General features: G+C 39.8%; 1 protein-coding gene across 18 annotated transcripts in view; it reads right to left on the bottom strand.

Moving 5' to 3' along the window:
• ABI3BP (ABI family member 3 binding protein) overlaps positions 1-25,392 on the bottom strand; it is a 306,112-nt gene that overhangs the window by 49,919 nt on the left and 230,801 nt on the right. For 16 of the 18 annotated variants that reach the window (XM_055414325.2, XM_088836638.1, XM_055414393.2 and 13 more), the window contains 5 exons: positions 24,625-24,702; positions 16,631-16,693; positions 13,654-13,728; positions 2,483-2,560; positions 881-985 (listed from right to left, as the gene is read on the bottom strand). In XM_055414325.2, the coding sequence (XP_055270300.2) occupies positions 881-985; positions 2,483-2,560; positions 13,654-13,728; positions 16,631-16,693; positions 24,625-24,702 (399 nt within the window). The remainder of the gene's footprint in view (positions 1-880; positions 986-2,482; positions 2,561-13,653; positions 13,729-16,630; positions 16,694-24,624; positions 24,703-25,392) is intronic. The other 2 variants (XM_055413708.2, XM_055413380.2) reach the window with 1 other exon arrangement.

Here is a 25,392-nt window from a genome sequence, read left to right on the forward strand (position 1 = left end):
CCTTTAAGAGGAGTGAGATGAAGCTTTGCTCTGAACTGGGCTCACTGACTCTTAATTTCACTCATATTTTCACTCAATGATTACTGGATTCACTCAGTAAGGACTGGATTTGGTTCTGGGAATTCAGAGAAAGTGTCATCTGTCATCACAGAGCTCATGATCTAGTAGGGGAAGACAAGGACATGAACAAGTAGGTATAAAACAGAGGTCTGCTCTAACAGAGGTATGTTTCAAGGACAAGTAGGAGAGAGAGGCAGTGTTAAGTCTACTTTGGGGAGCTATAGGAGGCTTCTTTAAGACAAGGATGAAGTACGAGAGTCCCGGGTGACTGGGAGAGGTCATTCTATGGGAAGGAGACAACACACGCCACAGTCTAGAGGTGAGAGGCAGTCTGCCTTGTTGCATAGACTAGATCTGCTCAGTCACCCAGAGTATTCCAGTCTCCAGTCTTTCCCCTGGAACCATAATACTGAGGTCAGCATGAAGGCCGGTGGACAGGGGAGCTATCAAGGAGATGTAAAGGATTTTGTCTCAAGAGACAGAATGTTAAGTGGAGGACATTTTCCATTACCCCTGGTGGGTTGGCAGCACACAACGTCTAGTCCAAAATAATCCATTTGTTGGAAAGCTTGTGACAGTTTCCATCTCAGCACCAAGCACCCAGCATTTAAGAAGCCAACTGACCTAGGTGGACAAGGATGGTGGCTGTCACCCCACCCACCCAGAATGTCCTTAAAGTTGTAACTGACACTGTCTGGTCTTTGGGGCCAACACATGCCGAGGGCTGTCTGTGGCCTGAGCTAGCACACCAAGACGGGCTGGTGGTTGACCAGTAAAACTGAAATCAAGGAGGGATAAGGAAGGTATGGGACTGACATACCTGCACTTCCTGGCTTTCCGGTGACATTGTTGGGTGGTAAAGGCTTTCTTCGTGGGGGCATGGGTCTGGGTGGCAAGAGTGGGCGACGAGTACCTGGGATTATGGCTAAGAGATAATATTACAGATAAAGTGGTCATAAGGAGTCACTCTACAAAATCACAGGTTTTTTTAAAAAATACAGTATTTGACAAGTAGCAGTTAGGTGACAGAGAATAGATTCTACAAAAAAGTGCCTGTGAGTAATACTTTCTAATGTTCTTCTAAATTAGTGCTTGTAATGTACCCAGGGATAATAAAGCACATGAGTTAATGGGGAAAATATTCTCTAATTATGGATAAAAATATATCAGTAAACCTGCCCTTTGAAAGGCTGTACAAATGCACAGAATTTAACATCTTTTGCTTCTCATATAGAGTCAACAGTAGCATTTCTGAGTTTCATTGTCTCCAACTGCCTTTGCTTTGCAGACTACAATTCTTACACCATTTTAGCTTTGAGTTGGTAAAGCATATAATTTCTCCTTTAGTAGGTGTTCCATTCCATCCTCCAACTATTACGTAATTACAATTAAACCAGCACTTTTAGAACTTCTCAAATGATTACAGCAACGTAGCCCTAATGGCGGAAGCTATAAGCCCATGCCCAAGCAGATCAGAGTCGCCACACAAGGGCACCTGGCCCAGGAGCTGTAAGTGGGAGGCAAAATTTCACACCCACTCTGCTCTCTCACCCACCCATGAGCCTTCATGCAAGAACACCAACCCAGAGGAAAGGCACATTTTTTCTAAATGGTTTGCCTGAAGGGCAGAGAGGAGAGAAATCTTTTTATAATCTGCACAAATGCTGACAAGGCTAAAGTTCCTGAAGCAGTCCACCTTAACCCAAATTTTCTTTGAAGTCCTGTGTTATAAGCTTAAAAATCCATCTCTTTCTTTGCATAATGTATTGATTTAATAATCTTCAAGCAAAATTGACAATCTAAGAAAATGCCCTGTGACTTCAAGTACTTCCTGGAATATTAGGAATTGTGCACCGTGCATGCATAAGTGTGCATATGCTGGGGGTAGGGAGGAGTGAGTTGTGATGATAGAATAGAGATGTCTCACCCAGACATTAATACATCAGAGTAGGTTTCACAGCATCCTTCTACAAAGCACAGAGCTCTTATTCAATGCAAAGATTACCACTTCCTAATTTTGGCCTATTATATAGAGAACGATCTCAAAGTAGAAACATAAATCATTTCTGGCGAAAGGATATTATAATAAACTACATAAGAGGAAAACTTGCATATGATGAAAACTAGAATCCACGGTTACTTTTCAGCATTTGATCCATTGTGGCCCCTCGGGATATTATGTGAAGTAATTATTAAATAAGTTCCTAATTAGAGGTTCTTATTAATATTCAATTTGTGCACAAAGCACTTTTCATTTTCCCAAATAGTTTAGTATGTACCTAGCAATACCCAGGTACTGTTAGCATGGATCTGATGCTTTGGGGACTGTGAGCGTGTTACTTGTTTTGTGGAAGCACATATAACTTGCAGCTACAAGTTTCAGAGCAGAACTGAGTGAGGGAGTCAGCCTCTTATTCCTTACCTGGTTTTTTTGTGGGGTGAGAAGAATCCATTGATACATTTCTACCAGCACCAGATGGCAGTAGGACTTGCTTGACCCCTGTGAGCAGAGATAATGACAGAATAAATAGATAGCTAAAATGTGATAAACATTCTTCACAGAAGCGTCATAGAATTCTCAGTGATAATGTGCGTTTTCTTTTAAAGAACAAGGATACTGGTGTTTTTGTGCCTAGACATTTTGATTGGCTTCTCCCGTCTGCATATAGAAAAAAATATCTAAAGCCCTACTGCATTCATTGTGATTTTTTTCTCTGAAGATTTAGTGTTTGATTTTTTGATTGTGGCCTTGTGTTAATTTTTTATGCTGCCCACCCTGCACTGCCTGCCTGGGTGTTACTGTCTTGCCAGAAGGATTTCATCTACAGTGATTGACTATTTTTTTTACCAATATTCATGTGTAAATTCTGTGGTTTTTAAAAATATTTTTCTCTAACTCCTCTACCCCAATAAAACCCCTTATAATTCCAACAAGTTTGGGTTTGTACCTAATGAATTGACTTTAAAAGTATTCTTTGAGAAGCCTTGGTTAGCATGCTGGTTAGGCCACAGACTGGATCTGTACTCTTGAAATTTGAAAATTAGGCCTGGGCATGCTTTGAACTCCAAATTGCGGTTTGGAAGAAACTGATCTGAAAATTACCCTGCATGCTATTTTATCTCCTAAGTCTCTCAAACATAATCTGTTGGTTATTACTAAGTCATTCACCTAAATACCCATGCTAGGATTTTTGGGTAGCGATCCTAAGGGTAGAGGGAACCAATTTACCTTTTGTCCTATATTTTAAAAATTATTATTTTTTTACATTATAAAATAGTCTTCCCAGACATGGCTGGCAGTCTCCACTAAGGAATAATAGGAACAGACATTTAGAATCTCAAGAGTGAATATTATCTGAGATATAGTGTCTCATCCTGAGGACTTCCCAGGTGGTACAGCCGTAAAGAACCTGCTTGTCAGTGCAGGAGACACAAGAGACATGGGTTCGATTCCTGGGTGAGGAAGATCCCCTAGAGAAGGAAATGGCAACCCACTCCAGTATTCTTGCCTGGAAAATGCCATGGACAGAGGAGCCTGGTGGGATATGGTCCATGGGGTTGCAAAGATTTGGATATGACTGAGCATGTGCACATGCACGCACGCGTGCACACACACACACACACACACACACACGAAGTGGCTCATCCTAAAAAATGATCCATACTCTGAGGACATGTGTGTGTGTGTATGCTCACTATAATATGTACTAAAAATAAGAATAAACATTGAATTAATATACTAGCTAGTACATTAACAAGCACAAGCACAGTCACAGCCCTGTTTTGAGTGCTGTTCCAGGACTTTGTAGGGACATTATGCAGTCAGCCTCATGTAATATGTAGGCAGAGATATTAAGTATACAACAGAAGCTTTGCTTGCCAAAAATTAGATGACATTTTCACATTAATTTATGAAATTATTAATCATGATTGTATTATAATGAAAATTAATCAGCCCAGGGATTGAACCCAGGTCTCCCACATTGCAGGCAGAGTCTTTACCATCTAAGCCACCCAAGAAACTCATTAACATTATTATTAACTATAATAATAATTATGATTAACATTAATTTATGAAACCTAATATTGCAATCCCACATCCTCTGCTGTTTGAATAACAGATAATATATAAAATCATGGTGAATGTTTATATGGAGCCAGGGATCAAGTGCTGTTTATCCGTGGTAGGAATAAAATGTTTCTTCAGTCAATGACTATTTTGTAGCTCATCCCACAGGCACTGTGAGAACAAATAGCTCGTGGGTCTTCTTCCTGTGCCCCCCTTTGAGTGGTAATGGGAGTGGGAAATGACTTACTCGGGTGGTTACTCTGTGGCTTAGGGGAATGCAATTCATTTGTGTCACCAGGATAACCTGGTTTGCTGATATCTGATTTGCCACAGTTTTTCAAATTTTCAATATATCCTCTGGCACGCTAGCAGGCTATGTGTGCCTTCAGTAGAACCTTCTTCACAGTCTTTTTCCAAATCTTTCCACCCTTAGAAAAACAAAGTATGTTGATCCAATACCACACAAGCACCTTAGATATTCAAGACCTGATTTGATCCATACATCCCTTCTGGGTGGGAGATACCACTGGGGTCTCACAGAGGAGGAAACCCAAGGCAAAGAGAGATTAAGTACTTGTCCAGAGACTCACAGTTAAAGTGGAGGCAATCATGCCCACGTATGCCCAGCTCCCGTGCCCCATTTCTTGAGCACTAATTGGGATAGTACAGGGTGCCTTTTTCTGTCATCATCTGCCCTCCGATAAAGAGAAGGCCGAAAGTGGCATCACTGGTGCTAAAGCCCATGCTACCAAGCCTAGTCTTAAAACCTGACTTAACTTCAGTTTTGACCTTCCCCAGAAATGTAATCTCAATCAACCAGTCTGGAAATTTCTGGTCAGCCCCTGTGAGGTAATCTGTCACAGGAGCCCACTTCATCCTCCAGAAGAAGAGGTGATCTACAATGGTAAAACCCACGCAAATTCCTTCTACCTCAAAAGGTGTCCTGGCTTCAACATAGTATTTTCTTTGGCTAATAGTTTCCTTGCTCCACACTTGTTCCTGTACATGTGGTTACAGCAGGGGAAGGGGAGGTGGGACAGATTGGGAGGGCAGGATTGACATACATATACTACCATGTATAAAACAGACAGCTAGTGGGAAGCTGCTGTATAGCACAGGGGAATCAGCTCAGTGTTCTGTGATGACCTAGAAGGGAGGGAGGGAGGGGATATATACACATATATAGACACACACACATGTACACACACATGCACACATGTACAAACATGTACACTTTGGTATACAGTAGAAACTAACACAAATTGTAAAGCAACTGTCCTCTAATAAAAAAATAAAACTTCCATTTCACACAAGTCTTTGAAGAGCCATTCTAGTCACTACATAGGATGCTGCTTGATTCATAAACTGCTGAATGCATGCTGTGATAAGTCGCTTCAGTCGTGTCCAACTCTTTGTGACCCTATGGACTGTAACCCACCAGGCTCCTCTGTCCAGGGAATTCTCCAGGCAAGAATACTGGAGTGGGTTGCCTTGCCCTCCTCCAGGGGATCTTCCCCACCCAGGGATCGAACCCTGGTCTCTTATCATCTCTGGCACTGGCAGGCAGGTTCTTTACCACTAGCACCACCTGGGAAGCCCAGTAAAGCCAATTAAATGGTCAAATTTACTTGGCTTTTTTTTTTTTTAAAGCTTCTCTTTTGCCTCACAATGACTCTAACTGACTTTAGCTCTCAGGTCCTATACTCTGTGTTCCGGGTGTCTCAAGTGCCACCACTTGATGAGGGCTAAACAACCATGGCTGGCAAGCAGGTGCCATGTAGTCATGCCACTGATATGTGGGAGTCAGAGAGAAATGCAAGGATGACATGGTTTTCCAGCCACGAATGTGCAGATCCACCAGGTCACGGGCTGGTGAAATGGAGAACTAAGAGAGAATCTAAAACTCTGCAGGATTACTTTATGAATAAGAGAAAAAATAGAAATATCCCTCGCCTCTTTTCTAATTAAGGGAGAAATCTGTCATTTTCTGTGTAGGTAGAGATGGAAGCATCATACTATTATGATCCTTGTAGGTTAAGTACCCAAGTCAGTAGTGTCATTTGCTAAACTGGATTTTGTCCAACCTTCAGAAACAAAGAAAAGCCAGCAGTGGATGAGAACGCTGAAAAGAGCCCTGCAGAAGGCACTGTGGGACTCAGGGAAAAAGCACTGAGCTGGGGACAAGAGATTGAAGTCCAGTTCTGGGCTTGGCTCCACCTGGTTGTGGTTTGCATGTCAGCCAGTAGCATGTGAGCACAGGACCCGGAGGCCAGTGAACTTCTGAGGCCCTGAATTGAGGAGAGCCAATAAAGGCCAAAGCAAGCAGAGAGGCAATGGGAGGGCAAAGGAGGAAGCAAATAAGAGAGAGTGCAGAGAAAGAATCCTCAGGAACTGACATCTGATTAGCCAGTCTGGCTCAGGCTGCAACGTGAATTCTTTCTCCCTCATGCAGGATTAATCCACTATTTTCTCAAGGGCAGCATTGGCTCTGAAAGCACCAAGACTTGAACTTCAATGTAAGCCCCCAATTGTCATATGGAAATTCTCCAAAAATTTCTTGATTTACATAGTTCATCCCTTAGCAATTTATTGTCAGAAATGAAGTAATGATTTCGGTATTTTTAACCATGGTAACAGAAACTCTGCAAACAAACAGAGCACACTGGGAATTGATTTCCGAATGTATTTGAGACTGTTCCTCATGACCAAAAAGGAGTGGTGTTTATGGATGATTGGTCTCCTCACCCACATCTCAAGATCTCAGCACCTGGCTGCAAGGTCAGGGGCAAAGAGCCAGCAGACTGGAAGATTCAGCTGCAGCTCAGACAAACACATTCCTCACCTGGGAGGCATCTGGTTCTGGTTGTCAAGCACACTCCATGTGGGTCCAGTGAAGTGTGTATTCCTCATTAGGAGAGAACGGAGCAGAGAAAGGAGTCTGGGATTCAGGTATTAACATATCTGCCAAACCACGTGTGCCAACGGCGTTTCCAAACTATACTTTGCCTGGCACATGTGGGCCTTCAAGAAATGTTAGTTGAATGAAAGAACAGTTGCACAACTCGGCAGCTTTCGCCTACAGTGAGAAAGGTGGAGATTGTCTGGCAAAGGATGGGTGATTTTTTTCTGTCAAAGGTCAGAGAGTAAATATTTCCAGCTCTGTGGGTCATACTGTCTCTGTCACAGCTATTCAGTTCTGCCACTGTATTGTGAAAGTTTCTACAAAACCTTGTTTACAAAAAAAGGCAGTGTACTGGATCTGGTCTGTGGGATTGTACTTTGTGGGCCTCCCTGGTGACTCAGTGGTAAAAGGCTTCCCTGGTGGTTCAGTAGTAAAGAATCTGCCTGCCAATGCAGGAAACCCAAGAGACACGGGTTTGATTCCCAGGTCAGGAAGATTCCCTGGAGAAGGACGTGGCAACCCTCTCCAGTATTCTTGCCTGGGAAATCCCATGGACAGAGGAGCCTGGCAGGTTACAGTCCATGGGGCTTCAGGGTCGGACATGACTTAGCACTGCATTTGTACTTTGTGCAATCCCCTGGTCTAGGCATGCTTTTGCATCTCAAGTTGGTTATAAGCATGTAGAACATATCAATTAAACTGAGACGTATCTCTGGAAACCTTGAAAAAGCAGACTGCTGGAAAAATGACCTACCTAGACTTCATTCTCTGAAGGCTACTTTCTGACTTTAAGGTGGAGAAATATTATGCATATACATGTGAAATGAACATAAAGCAGGGTAAATATCTATCATGATGTTATGAATTAAGAAACTTGGGTCAAGATAGTTTAAAGATCGCTGGGTGTTCATAGAGTCATTGCAAGATTTGTATAGAGACCTAAAGAATCAAAGGTCCATAGTTTTAAGGCTTCAGAATCTTTCTTTTAGTTTTCCAAAGGACCAACAGTAAATATTTTTACGCCTAAGACTATGAAGAATATGTTCTATAAATCCTAAACATATCCTTTTATCAGCTGATTTTTTTAAAATGCAAAATATATGCACTGAAAATTTCAGCAAGAAAAATTATAGTAAAATATATGGGAGCTGGATAAGAATCATACATATTCTAGGCAAAATGTCAAAGTTGGATGAAAAATCAGTTAACCCAGAAATGTTGTTCTTATTAATATGCAATTGAGGCTAGAAGTGAGTGTGAGACGACAGGACCGGGTCAGACAAGAAAAGGTCTCTGATGTGAATACCTGCGTTTCTACAAACAAGTCAGATCAAGACCATGCACAAAGTACGGCAGACTCTTGTCTATAACCTGAAGAGAACAGATTTAAAAACTTCTTTTTCTCACCCATTTCTCAAAACATTATCCCCCAGGTAAATAATTTGAAAGCTGTTAAAATTTCCTTTCGTAACATGCTATGTAATGTCATCAGTGATTTGTATCTCATTTACTTTCTTTCTGATCTTACTGTATTGGCTTAACAACCCCACTTCTATTTTCAATGGAAGGGGTAAAAGTAGGAATCCCTACTTATATTTTTGATGTTAGAAGAGAAATATTCAGACTGGGAAACGAGATGTTAGCTGTAGGTTTTTCTCAGATGCCCTTTATCAGAGGGAGGAAAATTCCTTCTATTTCTAGTTTTCTGGGAGTTTTCATCATGGATGGTTTTTTAATTTTGTCTCGTGGCTGATTTTTTATTTACTGAGATGATTCCATGATTTTTTCCCCTTTGTTCTGTTAATGTGGTTCAGTTCAGTTGCTTGCTCATGTGTGACTCTTTGCAACCCCATAGACTGCAGCATGACAGGCCTCCCTGTCCATCACCAACTCCTGCAGTTTATTCAAACTCATGTCCTTTGAGTCGGTGATGCCATCCAACCATCTCATCCTCTGTCATCCCCTTCTCATCCCGCCTTCAATCTTTCCCGGCATCAGGGTCTTTGCCAATGAGTCAGTTCTTCACATTAGGTGGCCAAAGTATTGGAGTTTCAGCTTCAGCATCAGTCCTTCCAATGAATATTCAGGACTGATTTCTTTAGGATGGACTGGTTGGATCTCCTTGCTGTCCAAGACCCTAAGAGTCTTCAACACCACAGTTCAAAAGCATCAATTCTCCGGCACTCAGCTGTCTTTATAGTCCAATTCTCACATCCATACATGACTACTGGAATAAGCATAGCCTTGACTAGACGTACCTCTGTTGGCAAAGTAATGTCTCTGCTTTTTAATATGCTGTCTAGGTTGGTCATAACTTTTCTTCCGGGGGCAAGCATCTTTTAATTTCATGGTTGCAGTGACCTTCTGCAGTGATTTTGGAGCCCCCAAAATAAAAGTCTGTCACTGTTTCCATTGCTTCCCCATCTATTTGCCATGAAGTGATGGGACCAGATGCCATGATCTTAGTTTTCTGAATGTTAAGTTTTAAGTCAAATTTTTCACTTTCATCAAGAGGCTCTTTAGTTCTTCTTCACTTTCTGCCATAAGGGCGGTGTCATCAGAATATGAGGTTATTGATATTTCTCCCAGCAATCTTGATTCCAGCTTGTGCTTCATCCAACTCATGATGTACTCTGATGTTTCTCATGATGTACTCTGCATATAAGTTAAATAAGCAGGGTGAAAATATACAGCCTTGATATATTCCTTTCCTGATTTGGAACCAGTCTGCTGTTCCATGTCCAGTTCTAACTGCTGCTTCCTGACCTGCATACAGATTTCTCAGGAGGCAGGTCAGGCAGTCTGGTATTACCATCTCTTTAAGAATTTTCCATGGTTTGTTGTGATCCACACAGTCAAAGGCTTTTGCATAGTCAATAAAGCAGAATTAGATGTTTTACTGGAACTCTCTTGCTTTTTCGATGATCCAATGGATGTTGGTAATTTGATCTCTGGTTTCTCTGTCTTTTCTAAATCCAGCTTGTACATCTGGAAGTTCACAGTTCATGTACTGTTTAAGCCTGGCTTGGAGAATTTTGAGCATTACTTTGTTAGAGTGTGAGATGAGAGCAATTGTGAGGTAGTTAGAGCATTCTTTGGCATTGCGTTTCTTTGGGATTGGAATAAAAACTGACCTTTTCCAGTCCTGTGGCCACTGCTGAGTTTTCCAAATTTGCTGGCATATTGAGTGCAGCACTTTCACACCATCATCTTTTAGGATTTGAAATAGCTCAACTGAAATTCCATCACCTCCACTACTTTGTTCATAGTGATGCTTCCTAAGGTCCACTTGACTTCATATTCCAGGATGTCTGGCTCTAGGTGAGTGATCACACCATCGTGATTATCTTGGTTGTGACGATCTTTTTTGGACAGCTTTTCTGTGTATTCTTGCCACCTCTTCTTAATATCTTCTGCTTCTGTTAGGTCCAAACACTTCTGTCCTTTATTGTGCCCATCTTTGCATGAAATATTCCCTTGGTATCTCTAATTTTCTTGAAGAGATCTCTAGTCTTTCCCGTAATATTGTTTTCCTCTATTTCTTTGCACTGATCACTGAGGAAGCCTTTCTTATCTCTCCTTGCTAATCTCTGGAACTCTGCATTCAAATAAGTATATCTTTCCTTTGCTCTTTTGCCTTTAGCTTCTCTTCTTTTCTCAGCTATTTGTAAGACCTCTTTAGACAACCATTCTTCCTCTTTGCATTTCTTTTTCTTGGGGATGTCTTGATCCCTGCTTCCTGTACAATGTCACGAGCCTTCATCCACAGTTCTTCAGACACTCTATCAGAGCTAGTCCCTTGAATCTATTTCTTACTTCCATTGTATAATTGTAAGGGATTGGATTTAGGTCATACCTGAATGGTCTAGTGGTTTTCCCTACTTTCTTCAATTTAAGTCTGAATATTGCAGTAAGGAATTCATTATCTGAGCCACAGTCAGCTCCTGGTCTTGTTTCTGCTGACTATGTAGAGCTTCTCCTTTTTTGGCTGCAAAGAATATAATCAATCTGATTTTGGTGTTGACCATCTGCTGATGTCCATGTGCAATCTTCTCCTGTGTTCTTGGAAGAGGGTGTTTGCTATGACCAGTGTGTTCTCTTGGCAAAACTCTATTAGCCTTTGCCCTGCTTCATTCTGTACCCCAAAGCCAAATTTGCCTGTTATTCCAGCTATTTCTTGACTTCCTACTTTTGCATTCCAGTCCCCTATAATGAAAAGGACATCTTTTTTTTCGTGTTAGTTCTAGTAGGTTTTGTAGGTCTTCATAGCACCATCCAACTTCAGCTTCTTCAGTATTACTGGTTGGGGCATAGACTTGAATTACTGTGATACTGAATGGTTTGCCTTGGAAACGAACAGAGATCATTCTGTCATTTTTAAGATTGCATCCAAGTACTGAATTTCAGACTCTTGGTGACTAGGATGGCTATTCCATTTCTTCTAAGGGATTCTTGCCCACAGTACTAGATATAATGATAATCTGAGTTAAATTCACCCATTCCACTCCATTTTAGTTTGCTCATTCCTAAAATTTCAATGTTCACTCTTGTCATCTCCTGTTTGACCACTTTCAATTTGCCTTGATTCATGGACCTAACATGAATTTAGGTCCTATGGAATATTGTTCTTTATAGCATCAGATCTGACTTCCATCACCAGTCACATCCACAACTGGGTGTTGTTTTTGCTTTGGCTCCATCCCTTCATTCTTTCTGGGGTTATTTCTCCACTGATCTCCAGTAGCACGTTGGGCACCTACCGACCTGTGGATTTCATCTTTCAGTGTCCTGTCTTTTTGCCTTTTCGTACTGTTCATGGTGTTCTCAAGGCAAGAATACTGAAGTGGAAATTACACCAATTCGTTTGAATGTTAAGACAAACATCCTTTCCTGAGGTAAATATTATTTGGTTGCTATATTACAAAGAGATGTACCACCCGTATCTCCAATCAAGGCTCTCCTCAGCTGAGGCTGACCGTGAAGGAACTGACAATCGGATGCTGTCTGCGACCTTACTCCTTGCAGGTGGTCAGCCTGTTCTTCCCTGAGGGGCATCCCAATAGAGAAACATGAGAACATAGAACACGTACAACACATTTTGATTGGGTATGTTAGTGGAGCAAGGAAAGGGGAAACAGCAAGCTCAGCTTTGTTTATCTGTGCCTACCAACCTATTTCTGTCAGCTACCAACTAATTAAACTGAAGAAGTCCTGGTAAAAGGTCATCCTTTCAAAGCTAAGTTAGGTGAGTTATTACAAATCTGACTTTATCTACACAAGAGGGTAACAGATGTCAATTTGTATCACACATAGCTCTGAAAAAAATGTTATACTACTGATAAACTAAAGCATAATCATGCTCTGTTTTCTCCCCAAAACACAATTAACGTTTTCCTAGTGAGAATCACTGCTTGCTTATACTGAAGGTTAATGGCTTTCAGGTTCATCATAGCTGCTTGTTCTTTCATTTGCTCTGCTGATATAAATGCTTTCTTCTATTTTTACTTAGACAAACTGTGGGGAATTATTTTGAATATTCAGAAGGTGCCGTTGTTCACAGCCAGACTGTTTACGTCAATCTGAGACACTGTACTGCCTACTCCCACTTGGGAAGAATAAAAGGAACAGCTGAGCACAAATAAATATTGGAATGCTTTCTTGCTTTTTATGAATCAGGAATTTATAGTATCTGTCTCATAAATTGAAGGAAAGTGAAATTCCTAGAACTCCAGACATTGTAATAACCTAGTACAAAAACACATACTAAAAAAAAAAAATCTAAATCATGTCTTCAGATAGTATTCACATCTTTCTTATTAAGGAACAATTAATTATGGTTTGATTATATATACATATATCTGCATTAAACAAACTATAATGTTTATGCATTTTTACATAAGCAGGCACAAGATCTGCACTATTTAAAAAATATTTCAAAGGAACATTGCAATCCCATACTAAGGCATTTAATAACTACCATTTATCCACTGAGTGAGTTGAGTGAACTTTTATCAGTTATTTGTCCTAGTTATTTATTTGATGTCCCATAGATGAGACTGGAGCAGGGCAATGTCATTTGATCAAACTGAATGATTTGGAAATATTAATATGCTTGTAACCAGGGTGATCATTTGCTAATTGCTCTTCTCATTTAAATATCATATTCCAGGTTTCTCACAGATGTGGATCTTTTAAAAATATTATAATGACACCTATGAAATTATAAACTTGAAAACCAATTGATAATTATCTCAAAGACCAAACCTATATATGGAAATTTGAAGTTTTCCCTAATTTTGAAATTAGAGAAAAAGCTATTTTGATATTTTAATTCATATTTAATCAGGACATTTTGAAGAATTAAGACTATATATTGTAGTTGATTTAGTGGACTGGGCTGAGAAAAGTATAAAACTATTTTTTAATGTTTACAGGGACATTTGAAATTTTGATTTTGGAATGATTCACAATTTTCAGTTCTATGAACTTCCAAAACTAGTTATACTAACTTCCAAAACTAGTAAAAAAGAAAGTAAAATGTGAATTTAACAAAATTTTAAAAATTGAATGAAAACATTTAGAGTTTGATAGGATCAAAAGGAAATAAATTTGTGATCATTACCTGCTCCTACTCCATTCCCTCTGGGTGTCCCACTGGGTCTGGGTCTACTAGGTCTTGTAGTTGTCTTATTCAGAACTATAATAAAGTGGGAAATAAACAGTTTAGACATTTTTTAGTTGAACATTTGCAGTCAAGGAAAATAAAGCTTCCCAGAGAACTGGAACTCATTTAACTGGCAACAAAAATGATGACTTACCAAAAACTAATGTTCAAAATACAGACATCACAATTTTGGTATGAAAATCATAGACTTGAATTTCAGACCTGAGTATATACTCTGAGGTGATCTAGTCTAAGTGGGAAATAGCTTGCTTCATTTTTAACTACTAGATACATTTCAAAATGGGCTTCCCTAGTGACTCAGACAGTAAAGAATCTGCCTGCAATGCAGGAGACCCGGGTTTAATCCCTGGGTTGGGAAGAACCCCTGGAGAAGGAAATGGCAAGCCACTCCAGTATTCTTGCCTGGAGAATCCCACGGACAGAGGCAAATGGTGACTACAGTCCATGTGGTCGCAAAGAGTGGGACAGAACTGAGTGAATAAACTTTCACTACTTTCATATTCCAAACTGGGACTGAAGAAGGATCAGGACTACATATGCCCAATGAAAACCCAAAACGTGTTGTGTGTTTATTGTTAAGGCCTTAGTTCCTAACACGTAAGTTGGTGGTCCTTTTGGAGGAGTCTCTAGGTACACATCCTTCCTCATAATGCTGGTGTAAGTCTCATTAAACACATGATATGATAAAACTTTTGAAATTTCTCTCCTGCTCTGTTGAGAGTCATAATATTACCAAAACATTGAAGTCATCTGTCTTATTCTCCATTTAGCAGAGGAAAAGCACTGAGTATATTGCAATTAAGAGAGTGAGTTCTGGAGTCACTCTCCACTTCCTAGCCTTCGACTCCACTTCCTACCCCTCCTTAAGCCTCAGCTTGCCTTCAACTCCACTTTCTAGCCCTCCTTAAGCCTCAGCTTCCTCAACCTAGCCTCACAGGACACTTGGTAAGCACCCACTCACCATTAGGCATTGCCGTTACTGTTTCCTTATTTTGTAGAAAGGTTTAATATAACAACCACGCATTAAGTTCTCAACAGTTATCATGATACGAAAGTCACATGGAGGTTTATTTATTTATTTTTTTTCACAAAGATTTCTGCACCTGTTACCTTTAGGAGTTGCAGGATTACTCAAAAAACTGTAGGTTCCTCCAGAAACCAAAAGATATATATGTATTTGCTATTTCGTCCATGTGCCGGGAGAGATGTTCATCAGGAATGGTAGCTTATAAGCTATTTTTGACACTTAGAACTTTAAAACTTCTTAGAATCACAGAGGAGAAAAAGGACAGAAAACATCAGAGTCTCTGGTCCAACTTGTATGTTAGACTAGGAGTGATTGATATGGATCAAATTAACCCCCAAATTAACTTTCCCTAACAAGAGAAGAATTGATGCTTTTGAACTGTGGTGCTGGAGAAGACTCTCGAGAGTCCCTTGGACTGCAAGGAGATCCAACCAGTCCATTCTAAAGGAGATCAATCCTGGGTGTTCATTGGAAGGACTGATGCTAAAGCTGAAACTCCATTACTTTGGCCACCTCATGCGACGAGTTGACTCACTGGAAAAGGGTCTGATGCTAGGAAGGATTGAGGGTGGGAGGAGATGGAGACGACAGAGAATGAGATGGCTGGCTGGCATCACCGACTCGATGGACGTGAGTTTGAGTGAACTCCGGGAGTTGGTGATGGACAGGGAGGCCTGGCGTGCTGTGATTCATGGGGTTGCAAAGAGTCGGACACGACTGAGCGACTGAACTGAACTGAACAACGTTCAGTGAGGGAGAGCCTAGATCTTTTGACAATTTTCATCATTTTAAAGCATTTTCTGGAACTCCCTGACAGTCCAGTGGTCAGGGCTCAGCACTTTCATTGCTGGGGCCTGGGTTCCATCCCTGGTTGGGAAACTAAGATCCTGCAAGACTGCAGAGTGGCCAAAAAAGAAATTTTTTTTTCCAGTTTTACTATCATTTTACTTTTGATGTATACAACCTGTAAAATGTGTGTTTGCTTGTTTTTATATGAAGTGAAAGTCGCTCATCCTGTCTGACTCTTTGCGACCCCATGGACTACAGACCATGGAGGCCAGAATACTGTAATGGGTAGCCTATCCCTTCTCCAGGGGACCTTCCCAACCCAGGTAAAAGTATTCTTGCAGAACAAGAGCCTTTCATACTGGAAGAGATCATTTTTCCTTAAAAGATAACATTTGAAACAAAATACATGATAGCAATTGCTAATGTTATCTCTATAATTGCCATGGAAAACTAAAGGAGGGAAAGTGTGTGTGATTTAAGCAAAAATACTATTTTCAAAATGATTTTTTTATTGTTAAATTTCCAGAGTGGTCTCTGAATCTGTTTATCCTTAAAAAATTTCAGTCAAGTCTTGTCGCTTCCATGGATTCATGATTACCTCTCCACTTACCCACAAGGATCAGAATTTTGTATGTAATTTATTTCAGTTTCAGGATATATAGCCCTCATTTGGTCATTTGGCTGTTTCAATGCATTCTTTTTTTGGTCATGCTGCACAGCATGCAGGATCCTAGTTCCCTGATCAGGTATCAAGGCTGCATCCCTTGCAGTGGAAGCTTCGAGTCCTAACCACTGGACTACCAGGGAATTCCTCAATACAATTTATATCTTCTTTTTTTCAGTTAAGTGTTAGTTAGTTTTTCAGTTAGTTAAGTGTCTGACTCTTTGCAACCCCGACAGGTTCCTCCATCCATGGGATTTTCCAGCAAAATTACTGGAGTAGGTTGCCATTTCCTCCTCCAGCGGATCTTCCCGACCCAGGGATCGAATCCGGGTCTCCTACATTGCAGGCAGACTCTTTCCCATCTGAACAACCAGGGAAGCATATCTTCGTAGGTATGTTGATTATTTAGATCATTAGAAAGAGAAACAACTTACCAGGTCTTATGTGTGGTTTGTCAGGTGTTCGGGGCCTCAGAGTGGTATACAATCTGTGTGGTGCTGAAACAGAGGAAACTCAGATTTAATAACCAATACTCCCAAGCCCCAAAATGGAGATCAGTACCCTACAGACCAACAACTTACACACTGTGCATGGAAGCATAAAGAACATTTTAAAATCTGCAAGTATGCATTAGGGCATTGATGCTAAAGGAAAATGCATGTTTAGTTGCTCAGTCGTGTCCCACTCTTTGTGATCCCATGGACTACAGTCCGTCAGGCTCCTCTATTCATGGAATTCTCCAGGCAAATACTGGAGTGGGTGGCCATTTCCTTCTTCAGGGGATATTCCTGACCCAGGGATGGAATCTGGGTCTCCTGCATTGAAGGCAGATTCTTTACTGTCTGAACCACCAGGAAAGCCCGCTAAAGGAAAATAAAGCAAGTGAAAATATTCATGACTGGAAATTAAAGATGCACATAGTCAAAGTAACGTAGGCCTTAGATAACATGCGTTAAGGATTAGTCACCAATTAGTTCATGTTTTCAAGGGCATTTATTTCACCACATGGTTGCTTAATATGGTAAACATAGAAGTCAATCATCTACCCCTCCATCCATCTATGTATCTGTCCACCTGTCCATCGATCCATCCATCTGTCTATTCACATTTCTCAATCAGAGAGTCATTGTGGAAAAATATTTTGCCAAAGAAGACAAGTAATCATAATGGCAAAAAGAAAAATATTTTAGGTATGTAAGAAGAAAAGAGTAGAAACATGTGGTCTCTATCAAATTGTCTTAGCTCATGAACCCTGAAGTGAATAAATACTCATTTAGTGCCATTCATTAAAGCTTTGTGTATTAGTTATTCAGTCATGTTGACTCTTTGTGACACCACAGGCTGCATGAAAAAGCAAAAAGACAGGACACTGAAAGATGAAATCCACAGGTCGGTAGGTGCCCAACATGCTACTGGAGATCAGTGGAGAAATAACCCCAGAAAGAATGAAGGGATGGAGCCAAAGCAAAAACAACACCCAGTTGTGGATGTGACTGGTGATGGAAGTCACATCTGATGCTATAAAGAACAATATTCCATAGGACCTAAATTCATGTTAGGTCCATGAATCAAGGCAAATTGAAAGTGGTCAAACAGGAGATGACAAGAGTGAACATTGAAATTTTAGGAATGAGCAAACTAAAATGGAGTGGAATGGGTGAATTTAACTCAGATCATCACTATATCTAGTACTGTGGGCAAGAATTCCTTAGAAGAAATGGAATAGCCATCACGGTTAACAAGAGTCCGAAATGCAGTACTTGGATGCAATCTCAAAAACGACAGAATGATCTCTGTTCGTTTCCAAGGCAAACCATTCAGTATCACAGTAATTCAAGTCTATGCCCCAACCAGTAATGCTGAAGAAGCTGAAGTTGGATGGTGCTATGAAGACCTACGAGACTTGCTAGAACTAACACCAAAAAAAGATGTCCCTTTCATTACAGGGGACTGGAATGCAAAAGGAGGAAGTCAAGAAATAGCTGGAATAACAGGCAAATTTGGCCTTGGAGCATGGAATGAAGCAGGGTAAAGGCTAATAGAGTTTTTCCAAGAGAACACACTGGTCATAGCAAATACCCTCTTCCAACAACACAGGAGAAGACTCTGCACATGGACATCAGCAGATGGTTAACAGTGAAATCAGACTGATATTCTTTGCAGCCAAAGAAGGAGAAGCTCTATACGGTCAGCAGAAACAAGATCGGGAGCTGACTGTGGCTCAGATAATGAATTCCTTACTGCAATATTCAGACTTAAATTGAAGAAAGTAGGGAAAACAGAAAACCACTAGACCATTCATGTATGACCTAAATCCAATCCCTTACAATTATACAGTGGAAATGAGAAATAGATTCAAGGGACTAGCTCTGATAGACAGAGTGTCTGAAGAACTATGGATGAAGGTTCGTGACATTGTACAGGAAGCAGGGATCAAGACATCCCCAAGAAAAAGAAATGCAAAAAGGCAAAATGGTTGTCTGAAGAGGCCTTACAAATAGCTGAGAAAAGAAGAGAAGCTAAAGGCAAAGGAGAAAAGGAAAGAAAGACCTATTTGAATGCAGAGTTCCAAAGAATAGCAAGGAGAGAGAAGAAAGCCTTCCTCAGTGATCAGTGCAAAGAAATAGAGGAAAGCACTAGAATGGGAAAGACTAGAGATCTCTTCAAGAAAATTAGAGATACCAAGGGAACATTTCATGCAAAGATGGGCACAATAAAGGACAGAAGTGGTATGGACCTAACAGAAGCAGAAGATATTAAGAAGAGGTGGCAAGAATACACAGAAGAACTGTACAAAAAAGATCTTCATGACCCAGATAACTATGAACATGTGATTACTCACCTACAGCCAGACATCCTGGAATGCAGAGTCGAATGGGCCTTAGGAAGCATCACAATGAACAAACGTAATGGAGGTGATGGAATTTCAGTTGAGCTATTTCAAATCCTAAAAAATGATGGTGTGAAAGTGCTGCACTCAATATGCCAGCAAATTTGGAAAGCTCAGCAGTGGCCACAGGACTGGAAGAGGTCAGTTTTTATTCCAATCCCAAAGAAATGCAATGCAAAAGAATGCTCAAACTACCGCACAATTGCTCTCATCTCACACGCTAGCAAAGTAATACTCAAAATCCTCCAAGCCAGGCTTCAAAAGTATGTGAACCGTGAACTTCCAAATGTTCAAGCTGGATTTAGAAAAGGCAGAGGAACCAGAGATCAAATTGCTAACATCTGCTGGATCATCGAAACAGCAAGAGAGTTCCAGAAAAACATCTACTTCTGTTTTATATGCTACACCAAAGCCTTTGACTGTGTGAATCACAATAAACCGCGGAAAATTCTTAAAGAGATGGGAGTATCAGACCACTTTACCTGCCTTCTGGAAATCAGTATGCAGGTCAAGAAGCAACAGTTATAACTGGACATGGAATAACACACTGGGTCCAAATCGGGAAAGGAGTACGTCAAGGCTGTAAATTGTCACCCTGCTTATTTAACTTATATGCAGAGTACATCATGAGAAATGTCAGGCTGGATGAAGCACAATCTAGAATCAAGATTGTTGGCAGAGATATCAATAACCTCAGATATGCAGATGACACTACCCTTAAGGCAGAAAGTGAAGAAGAACTAAAGAGCCTCTTGATGAAAGTGAAAGAGGAGAGTGAAAAAGTTGGCTTAAAGGTGAACATTCAGAAAACGAAGATCACGGCATCTGGTCCCATCACTTCATGGGAAATAGATGGGAAATCAAAGGAAATAGTGACAGACTTATTTTGGGGGGCTTCAAAATCACTGCAGATGCTGATTGCAGCCAGGAAATTAAAAGACGCTTGCTCCTTAGAAGGAAAGTTATGACCAACCTTGATAGTATATTAAAAAGCAGAGACATTACTTTGCCAACCAAGGTCCGTCTAGTCAAGGCAATGGTTTTTCCAGTGGTCATGTATGGATGTGAGAGTTGGACTGTGAAGAAAGCTGATCACCGAAGAATCGATGCTTTTGAACTGTGGTGTTGGAGAAGACTCTTGAGAGTCCCTTATACTGCAAGGAGATCCAACCAGTCCATTCTAGGAGATCAATCCTGGATATTCATTGGAGGGACTGATGCTAAAGCTGAAACTGCAATACTTTGACTAACTGATGTGAAGAACTGACTCATTGGCAAAGACCCTGATGCTGGGAAAGATTGAAGGTGGGAGGAGAAGGGGATGGCAGAGGGTGAGATGGTTGGATGGCATCACTGACTCAATGAACATGAGTTTGAGTAAACTCCAGGAGCTGGTGATGGACAGGGAAGCCTGCTGTGCTGCAGTCCATGGGGTCACAAAGAATCAAACACAATGAGTAACTGAACTGAGACTATAGCCTGCCAGGCTCCTCTGTCTATGGAATTCTCCAGTCAAGAATACTGGAGTGGGTTGCTACTTCCTTTTCCAGTAAAGCTTTAGGGATGAATGAAAGTGACCTCTGGTTCCTGTTCATCAGGGGAGGGTGAGAAAAGATCAAGTACTCAGAATTCCCAGGGACCAACATGCCACCTTGTTACTTTTTGCTCCTGTTATCCAGGGCCTGACACAGTGAGAACCATTAATGATGACTTGTCAAATACCTTTTAAAAATGAGTAACCATTGTAAGCAGGCAGATTCATGAGAAATTCAGCTGAAATATTTTTGGTCCCTAAGCTTTTTTCCCTTCCTTTTATTTTTAATCAAAGTTTATGTTTTTAATTTATTTCCATTTCTGACACAAACCAGTACTCTGTAAATGTGTGATTTTCTTTCTTTATTCTTTCTTTATATTTTTGGCCACATAGCATGCAGGATCTTAGTTCCTCAACCAGGGATTGACACTAGTTCCCTGCAGTGGAAGGGTGGAATCTTAACCACGGAACCACCAGGGAAGTTCCTCTATAAGCTTTTAAAGTGTGCATCCATCCTGGAGTGTGTCTATCCTCATCTTCCCTCCTCTGCCTGCCTCAACACACCACATTGCCTCCTGCCACCAACTTTCTTGGTAATACTTTAGCTAAGACTGGAAAAAATTTTTGTGGAAGTTTTGTAAGTAGATTACACTGTTTCAGTGATTTTGTTCACATCTTGAGTGGGTATTTATGTAACCATAAATCAGCAAATGCCTTGCCTACCACATTAAAAAAATACACCTGCAAAACATATTATAATGTAGCTCATTTATAAACTTCCAATGTGAAGACTGATGAGCAGAATTTTGCCAAATTTCAGGCCAAAAATAGCAGACATGTACTGAAATTCTCTGTAGGTTTAACATGGGACTTTCAACATGTAATAACTAGAGTGAACAGAGGAACTGATGTTATTTTTAAAAAAGTCAGTTCTCACACGCCCTAAAATATGTGGTGATGACTTGCAAATGTTTTTCTTCAATTTTCTTTGACAGTGGTAGGGTTCCCTGTCAGTTGGACATATTTCAGCTCTCTTGTTAATTTCTTCAATGTTAGATTGTCTTTGCTTTAAGAAATATATAGAATCATGGCTCTATTAGTATCAGTCTGGAAAATATAAATTTAAAAACTTTAGAAAAGAAACTTTGAGCAGAACACAGAAATAATCAGTACTACATTCATTATTTCTAAGCCACAGGATCAGAATTTGTTTTTTTCTTTTTCTGTAGTCTTTACTTATATTTTGAAAGAACTTTTCATAAAGGAGTTGAAATATAACAAGTTTAGGCTGTGAATTACATATCTCATGACTAGATAATATAGGGCCTTGAGAAAACTGCTTGAGGGTTTCAATTTTAAATTAAAAAAAAGACAAAGACTCATTGTGAGGATGTAATATTGTAAATATCATCTCGACATAGCTTTTGGTGACTGATAATAAAAATAATTTTAAAAGATAGCTTCATATCTAAAGAGTTTTATAAAATTGCGTAAAAAGAATACTAAAAATACTGACAAAGATAACATAAAAAATAGACAAACAGGGATTATAGGAGAAATACCTTTAAGGACCTTTGTTTTGCCCAGTATTGGGGGAGGGAAAGAAGGGTACAAATTTCTCTGGGTGGCATAAAGATCGGGGGCTGAAATAAATAATCAAAATGCCCCCAAAGGGACTTCCCTGGTGGTCCAGTGGCTAGGATTTCATGATCCCAGAGCAGGGGGCCCAGGTTCTATCGCTGGTTCAGGAACTAGATCCCACATGCTGCAACTAAGACCCAGCGCAGCCAAATAAAGTAAGGATTAAAAAAAAAAAAAATATCCCCAGGATGCTTCTGGCCAGTGGATTTCTACCATGGGTTGAGATAAGAGGAGCAAAGGAGAGAATCTTGAATATGTCAGGGTTTCAAATAGGAAACCTGCAGGAAATTGTCTCAGCAGACAAAGAAGCAAGAATGGCAGAGAGGGATGGTGCTGGAGATCCTACTAGCACATTCATGCTGGAGGTTTTAGGCATTAAGTTTCTTTGGAGCACTGGGGCCTTACTGCTGAGGGCCCGGAGACCAAAAAGCCACAAGGTACACAAATGGGTGGAGCGTGAAGATCAAGAGGAACAATTTCATTCTCAACAGCATCTCTCAAGTTGCTGTGTGCCGTCTTGTGCATCTAATGCCTACTGTTAGAAACACAACACGCTAAAAATAATGCAACGGGTCAACTTCCTGGTCCACAATGCTCAGGCACGCGTTTATGAGGGTTAGGTCGAAGGCTGATCTAGGACACACAGGCAGGTGCTGTTACTAAGGCTTGCCAAGCAGGGTTACTGGCCTGGCTCATGTTGGGAATGCATTCCTGGTGAGCCCCCCTTAAAGGGCCTTGGCACAAGTCTAGAAAAGTGTGGATCCCAGAGCCGCATAGGTTAGGCTAAGGATCCTCAGAACATAAGAAAATGATTAAAATGCAGTATGTTATATAAATATGTTAAGATAATTCATAGAATGGTATCAGATCTTGAGTATACATCCAATCAACTGTGAAATTCATCTACAAAGCCAAGTTCTCGAAGCAATTTGATAAAAATATTGATATTCCCATTAAAGTAAGAGGAAGCAAAAACAAGAAAAGAACATGCCTATTATTTTTTATTCTCAATTCTGAAATTGTCAAGGCTCTAAAAGCTTAAATCTTTTTCTCATTTGGCAATACAACCTGAAGAATATTTATCCTGCTTATTGTCAATACATATTTTGCTGTAAAAACATCAATGTGTTTGATTATGAGAATCCAGCCATCTTCTATTAAGCCAGACATTAAAGAGGTTTGCAAACACATTAAGAAATAAACATATAAAGATCAGGATGAAGTATGGATGCAATAGGATTGAACATCTGCTGTTAGTCTCGGAAACTGATAATGAGGGTGTGGGAAGGTTGCTATTACACTAGGCTCCTTACTTCTGTGCATATTTTTTAAATAAATAAAAGTTAATAAACAGAAAGGTAATAAAGTAAATAAAATTAACATTTAGGCCATTATAAAAATGAAACAAATTCAAAAGACTTAGAAAATTTATAAGAATTGCCCTATACCATAATGAGTATTCTCAGTCATGTTCATTTAGAATAAGTACTGCTCTACTTATTATAAAATCTATCCCTTAAAGGTAGATTTCTTTTATTATCATTTCCTCTTATTGCTATATTTCTTCTACCAATCCCTCCCTCCAGTATAACTGACAATTGAGTAAAATTAATTTGTCTTGCAGCTCTTTAAAATTTATTTGCTCTCATTTTGGGGGACTTTCTTCCACATGCTAGAGGTAGAGATGGGCAAAAGAGGGTTATTAAGGGGAAAAAAAAGGAAAAGAAAAAAAAAACATGAAAATACTGGAAATCTGTAACTGGTTACAATCCAAGTAAGAAGTATATAAAAAGGAAACATGTCTGAGAGCATGAAGATGTGAGAAAAAGCTTTGTGTAGGTGAATTGACTTCCCAAAAAGCAGAAAGAAGAAATAATATAAGGAAACCCCAGAGCAAACCTTCCTGGATGTTTCAATATTAATTCATCATTAAAAATGATTTTCTCAGGCTGCAGTATCAATTAGTTCATCAAGTTTTGGAGATAGGACAAAGAGGAAAAGAGGTAGAGAAAGTAGGAGGAGAAGCAGGAAGATAACACAGATTGTTATTTATCAGATCTGGAAAATGAGGTGAAAGAAGGTAAGGCAAGGAAAAAAAAATAGGAGCTTACATTCTTAGTCATTATCATCAACTGCAAAGAACATTAGCATTCAAAAGCAAAGCTCTAACTAGAGACTGTCTTTCCTACGTTCAACTGGTAATCATATAAATATTACTACTTGGCTGACGTCTTGTACCTATGAAGTGAAAAAAATTTAAACTAACTCACTGTGATGAAAATTCTGTTTCTTAAAGGAAAATTTTCTTCCTGCTTAAACAAAGAAGGAAAAGCTACTATCCAGGGGTAGGGAAACAGCTTTACCCTGAGTTGTCTTTGCCAATTCAGTCGTTCGTGGAACCTTCGTTGTGAAGAGTTCTTGGGTAGACTGGTCTGTTTCTGCTGGGTAAAACACAGTAAGATGAATGGCTTTAAATAAATATCATTAACGAACAAGTAAAAAAACAACAAAAACAACAAAACCCACACTCTTTTCTTCCCCATGCAATGAAAAAATGGTAAATTGCATTTATAACTATGCCTAGTGATCATCTTAAAGTTACTGGTACATTTTAATAACTCCGATTTATTATATTTACTGTCTCCTTAAACTATTATATTAATGATTATTATAAGGATCTCCAAAAGCTTTTAGTTCAGGATCACTGTTTAATGATACTGGACATGGCTATACTCTTGGATATGCCTCCTGTCTTATGTATCATTGCCTTCATGTTTCCTTCTATTTCACGAGCCTCACAAGTTATTTAGGTGAGCTGGAAAAAATAGATCATAGAAAATAATGTGCATTTACACCACCTAAGAATAAATATTCTATTTATCTCACATGAAAATCAAGGTTTATTGACATACAGACACATTACTCCTAACAAAATAAACACCCCTATATTATCGTGAAATAATTACAACATCATACTGACAGAGCAAATTATACTGTTCACTTTGCCACATCCTGGATCCAAGGAAATATTTGGTGAAAATAATATGCTGTCATCTTATTTTCTGCCTGTTTTATAATCTAGTTTCTGCTCATAGATAATTGTGATAGTTGGCCCAATAAACTAAGATATA

The sequence above is a fragment of the Moschus berezovskii genome, chromosome 1 (assembly GCF_049115385.1).
Source record: "Moschus berezovskii isolate FMDL1 chromosome 1, NW_MosBer_1.0, whole genome shotgun sequence".
Taxonomy (NCBI): Eukaryota; Metazoa; Chordata; class Mammalia; order Artiodactyla; family Moschidae; genus Moschus; species Moschus berezovskii.